Genomic DNA, 6,299 nt, shown 5'->3' on the forward strand with positions numbered 1-6,299 from the left:
GTATGTGCCCCTCGGTGAGGCAGCTTCTTGAGGAACAATGCAAAGCCCCTTGTACTAGTGTGCCACTTTCGATAGTCGTAGCGTCCTGTGTAGTATAAAATCTGTCGTACTTCTCTCTAAAAATATAAGATCCGGTTCCCCCCTCGAGTTCAGAGCTCATAAGTCGAGTTCGCCCCGCGTCTAAGCTTTCAACTGCGTCACTTCGTCCCTTGCTGCGTAACTTCGAAACCTCGTCCACTGCGTTTACTCGTCGATACCGTCTCGACGAACCCTTCGACTTCGACTATCGTCGAAGAAACTACGAACCGCGTCCTAGTTAAGTCCCCCCTATCGAATCGTGTCCCTTCTCTCTACGATACATCGAAGAGCTCTGCCGAGCTTCGATCATCGCTAACTTTCCACAGCCTCCGAGTAGCTTCGACGACGTGTCGAAGCCACCTCGTACCTTCCCTAGTGTTCGTAGCCTTTTCCAAGGACGTTTCTCGTGTTCACACGAAACGCGGGACACCTTGCTGCTAACTCCCCTCTCACTAGACTATAATCCGTCTCTCTAGTCCCTTTAGGTCGCACCCAGGTTAGGGGTTAGGGTTTCGTAGGTCGTATCATTTCTGGAGCCCACCGCGAGGGGATTTCAGGCAAGAATTCGCCGCTTTCGGGTTTCCGAAAACATCTCCAGTAGTCACCCGCTCGCAAGCGCGTGAGGCTGCTAGCCGCAGCGCCGCCGAAAACCTCGACAGCTCCTCTCGAACACACTCGACTCCCTCTCCAACAATTCCCGGTAACTTCGACCGCGACGAAGAAGACGAGATAGACCAAGAACTCCAGGACGACTTCGACGACGAACCGATCCCTTCGACCGCCGAAGAACGCACTTCGTCCCCCGAGCTTCTAGGCCTCACTACTTCCGACTACGACATCTCGACTCCTGAACTTTTCGAACGATCCGGTTCTTCGCCCGAACCCGAGGATCCCATCCGAGCTACTTCGAATCTTGTACTTCCGACTCCGTCTTCGTTTCGCGCCCACGCTCAGCCGCCCATTGCATCCTCTTCGTGGCTCTCAGTCATACCTACATCCGAACTGGCACCTCCGCCACCATTAGCACCTTCGAACGCAGCTTCGAACTCCAACCCCGCACCGCCCGCACCTACGATTCCTTCGACTACCACCGCATCCTCTTCGAGCCCAGCTCCTACCAACACTACGAACATGAGTCAGAACACGAACACCCCGTTGATGCCCCCGTGCGGTCATTCGACAGCACCAAGCTTCGACCCATCAGAAGTCCGTTCGCTTCGGCGTTACTTCCAGGACCTCGAGGCGTTGTTCACCCGGTGTCAGATCACCGACGAAGCAGCCAAGAAACAGTGGGCCGTTCGGTACCCTTCGATCGACGTCGCCGACTTGTGGGAAACCATCGAGTCCTTCATCGACGTAGCCAAGAGCTACAACGACTGGAAAGCCGACGTACGAGCACTCTATCCTGGCGCCGACGATACAAGAAAGTGGTCGCTGGCAGACATGGATCAGCTCATCGGAGAACGCGCTCGTATCGGGATTCACAACGCGGCAGACCTAGGCTGCTACTACCGCGACTTCATGGCCATTACAAAACATCTCATCGCACAGCACCGGCTATCCACTATCGAACAAAGTCGCGCATTTCTTCGGGGTTTCCAGCCAGCGTTGCTCACACGGCTCGAGACCCGACTGCATCTCAAGCACCCCGATCACTACGCCGACGACCCATACACCATGGCAGAGATTCACGCGGCGGCTACTTTCATTCTACACGGTACATCGAGCACACCTACGACTGCGGTGAACCAAGCTATCGCTTCGACATCGAACACTTCGACCACGGTGCCCCCCGGGATGATCAAAACCGAAGACATCTCGATGATCATCGAAAGCCTGTCGAGGACGATCGCGACACTCATTCAGCCGACGACGCACGCTACGCACAACCACACCCCCGCACCAAGACAACAAGCTACCGTCCACATCCACGAGAACACCGGAGCTGAACAGACGTGCCACTACTGCGGCAATCGTGGCTGCAGGGTAGGCACCTGCGAGTTCGCGGAGATCGACATCCGGGACGGCAAGTGCAAGCGTAACACCGAAGGCAAGATCGTCCTTCCAAACGGAAGTTTCTGCCCCCGCACTATCCCTGGTCTCACAATACGAGATCGAATCTACGAGTGGCATAGAAGAAATCCCGCAGCACCCGCCGCTCCAACGATGCTCTTCGAGATCGACGATCGCTCGACTGTGCAAACGTTCACGCTCAACACCAGCGGCAGGATCGAGGCGCTCGAGCGAGAACTCCTTCAGCTTCGGAAGCGAAGGGAGGTCTTCGACGGCGTCGAGATTCTACAGCGGAAGAAGCCTACGACGACAGCCGTCCCGAAGAGCGCGGAAGCCTCTGGATCTGGTACATCGAAAGGAGTGGCGGCACCCTCGAGCACTTCGACAAGCACGGCCCCGCCTCCGACGATACCAGCAGCATCACCCGCGCCGTCTTCTTCGCAGCCTACGCAATCCACGTCTCAACCTACTACTACGTCCGCTCCCCCAGCACCACCAGTACACCCTTTCGCAAACGCTCGCGACGCAACCTACGCCCCACCGAACGTTCGAAACTTCGCAACTCCGCCGAAGCCCTCGAACGACAAGGGCAAGGAACCAGCGTACAAAACCATCGTCCCTGTCATCCAGCCGAAGCTCGCCGAGGAAATCTTCCAGCGTTCGATGAAGTCGCCGTTCGTCACGCTGACCCCAGAAGAGTTGCTGTCAATCGCGCCCGACGTTCGAAACAAGTACCGCGACGCCGTCACCCCTAAGCGAGTCTCGACGGAACCCGTCGCGTCGGCCCACATCGTAGAAATCGGCGCCGACGAGATCACGGCCATCAACCAGCTCTCGTGTTCGGGTGCAACATTGGAACCCGGTGCTACGATCGTCCCCGACCCCTATGAAACCTATCTGAAGCACATCCCTCACGGCGAGCACCCCGCAGAATTCACCGTCGCCCGCGATTCAAATGCGATTCGTTCGATCATCGCGTTGGTCGACAACAAGGAGCAAATCGAATGCATCGTCGACCCCGGTTCGCAGATCGTCGCCATGTCAGAAGAGGTCTGTCTCGGCCTCAACCTCCTCTTCGATCCTACAATCCAGCTGAACATGCAATCGGCGAACGGCGAGGTGGACCGATCGTTGGGACTCATTCGAAATGTTCCCTTCCGCATCGGTGAGATCGTATTGTACCTCCAGGCTCACGTCATTCAGAACGCAGCATACGACATCCTCCTCGGCCGACCCTTCGACGTGCTCACGCAGAGCGTCGTCAAGAACTTCGCCGACGAGAACCAGACCATTACGATCCTCTGTCCGAACACCGGCGAAACCGTCACAATTCCGACGTACGCGCGAGGAAGATCGCGAAGCCGGCAGCATCCTCTCGGGTGTCGCAAATCGCATTTTCTAGCTTCGAGGAATTGATTCCCCATGATCAAGGAGAAGCCGCGCTAGTCATCGACTACGATGGGGTAAACCCGAGTATTTCCTTCGTCTCTCCTATTGATTCCTCGATTCCGAACGCTGTTTCGTCACTGTACCTCTCCGCATGCACCTCCGTTTCTTCATATTTGCAGACTCTTTACGCTTCGGACAGTACAGCTTCGACGTGGGCTTCGACTCTTCTATTTTCAGCTCCGTTCGCTTCGACTCCGCCAACTCCCGTTCCAACGAAATCCATTTCGCAGTTCTCCAACTCGATTCTTCCCTTTCCTTCGACGTCGACTTCTACCCCTTCAACGCACAAGATACTCGCCGCGACGAAGAAGAAATACAAGCCTGTCGCTCTCAAAACCCGACCCGTCCTTGGCGCCGTCCCCGAACAATTTCGAATACTTCGAGACATCAAGGGCGACCCTCTATCCACAATGCCTAAGCTTTCGACCGACCCCCCGCCGTTCAAACCTACCGGTCGGTACACCCTCGAACGCTTCGAAGCAACCGATAAGCTTCACGACGGCGACTTCCTACTTCCCGAAGAACGTCGAGTCCTCCACCACTTCATGTGCCTGCACAACGAAGCCTTCGCATGGACCGACGACGAGCGCGGATGCTTCAAGCCCGAGTACTTCCCTCCCGTCGATTTCCCCGTCGTTCCTCACACGCCCTGGGTGCAGAAGAATATCCCCATTCCGCCCGGGATCTACAACGAGGTCTGCGCGGTGATCAAGCGAAAGATCGCCGCCGGAGTCTACGAGCCGTCGAACTCGTCGTATCGATCGCGATGGTTCTGTGTCGTCAAGAAGGACGGTAAATCTCTTCGACTCGTCCATTCCCTCGAGCCCCTCAATGCAGTCACGATCCAACATTCCGGCGTACCGCCGACGCCCGAATATCTCGCAGAACAATTCGGAGGAAGACCATGCGGCGGCATGCTCGACCTTTACGTCGGCTACGACGAACGACTCATCGCCGAGTCTTCGAGAGACCTAACGACGTTCCAGACACCCTACGGAGCCATGCGCCTGGTAACACTCCCGATGGGTTGGACGAACTCAGTCCCGATCTTCCACGACGACGTCACCTACATCCTACAGCCCGAGATCCCGCACGTTACGGTGCCCTACGTCGATGATGTTCCCGTCAAGGGTCCCGAATCCGACTACGACGACGAACGGCTCCCCTCGAACCCCGGCATTCGACGCTTCGTATGGGAGCATTTCGAGAACATGAACTGCATAGTCACTCGAATGCGCTACGCCGGAGGTACCTTTTCAGGAGTCAAGAGCATCCTCATCGCTCGAGAATTCATGGTGGTAGGACATCGCTGCACTCCTCAAGGACGCCTCCCCGACGACTCTCGCGTCGCTGCGATACGCAACTGGGGTCCATGCGCTACTCTATCCGACGTTCGAGCGTTCCTCGGAACCATCGGCGTCGTTCGTATCTTCATCCGTAATTTCGCTCACCGCGCCGACGCGCTCGTACGCCTCACGAGGAAGGACGTCGAGTTCGAGTTCGGTCCGGAGCAAATCGCGGCGCAGGAAGACCTCAAGGACGCGCTACTCTCATCCCCCGCACTCCGAGCCATTAATTATGAGTCCCCCTCTCCCGTCATTCTCGCAGTCGACACGTCGTTCATCGCCGTCGGATATCACCTCTGCCAGTGCGACGAAGCCAACACGCGAGTCCGTTACTACAGCAGGTTCGGCTCGATCACGCTCAACGATCGCGAACGAAGGTTTTCACAGCCGAAGCTCGAGATCTACGGCCTGTTCCGCGCACTACGATCCCTTCGACTCTACCTGATCGGCGTTCGAAACCTCATCGTCGAAGTCGATGCTCGATACATCAAGGGTATGCTGAAGAATCCGGACATAGCCCCAAGCGCGAGCATTAACCGGTGGATTGTCTCGATCCTCACATTCCATTTCACGCTCGTCCACGTCCCCGGTACAATGCACGGCCCCGACGGCCTCTCTCGACGCACAGCTCAACCCGGTGATGTCATCGAAGACGAGGTCGATGAAGAGTTCGACGATTGGATCGACCAGATGCATTCTTTCGTTCACCAGATTCAGCCCCTCCCGCCCGTCCCTTCGCTTGCCATCTTCACCAGTGACAGAGCCGAGGACGGCTCAGATTTCAATAGGGAGGAGGATAGCTACGAGCTAGTGCCTCGATCGGAGCAAGCGCAACTCGCCGACGCAAAGCTCGACGATGTGCTCGAATTTCATCGAACGTTAACAAAGCCTGACGACATCTCCGAAAGCGTTTACGAAGGGTTCATCAAGTACTGCATGCAATTCTTCCTCGACAACGACACCCTCTGGCGCAAGGACAGTCACGGAGCACACAAGCTAGTCGTCAAGCCCGGTGATCGCCTTCGAATACTTCGAGAATGCCACGACCGCACCGCGCATCGAGGAATCTACGCAACCCGAGCCTTCGTCAATGAGCGATTCTGGTGGCCGTTCCACTACGCCGACATCGCTTGGTTCGTTCGATCGTGTCATATCTGCCAGTCTCGGCAAGTGCGTCAAATCCTCATTCCTCCGACCGTCGCAGTACCAGCCCCCATCTTCGCGAAAATTCACATCGACACAATGCACATGCCGGCCTCGGGCGGATACAAGTACTTGGTCCAAGGTAGATGCTCGCTCACGACTTACCCCGAGTTTCGAATGCTTCGAAAAGAGACAGCAAAGGCCCTCGCCGACTGGATCTTCGAAGACATCCTCTGTCGATGGGGCGCGCTCAGCGAGATCGTCACCGAC

The 6,299-nt window shown here is 56.6% G+C and overlaps 1 protein-coding gene across 1 annotated transcript; it reads left to right on the plus strand.

The window, feature by feature from the left end:
- Positions 1 to 267: 267 nt before the first annotated feature.
- POSPLADRAFT_1142912 (hypothetical protein) lies at positions 268 to 3,493 on the plus strand (the record flags this gene model as incomplete). Its single annotated transcript, XM_024485489.1, has 3 exons — positions 268 to 320; positions 597 to 3,428; positions 3,460 to 3,493. Coding segments are annotated over 3 exons (2,919 nt in total), but the record flags the coding sequence as incomplete, so codon positions are not given.
- Between the last annotated feature and the right edge of the window lie 2,806 nt (positions 3,494 to 6,299).

The sequence above is a fragment of the Postia placenta genome, assembly GCF_002117355.1.
Source record: "Postia placenta MAD-698-R-SB12 unplaced genomic scaffold POSPLAscaffold_7, whole genome shotgun sequence".
Lineage (NCBI taxonomy): Eukaryota > Fungi > Basidiomycota > Agaricomycetes > Polyporales > Adustoporiaceae > Rhodonia > Rhodonia placenta.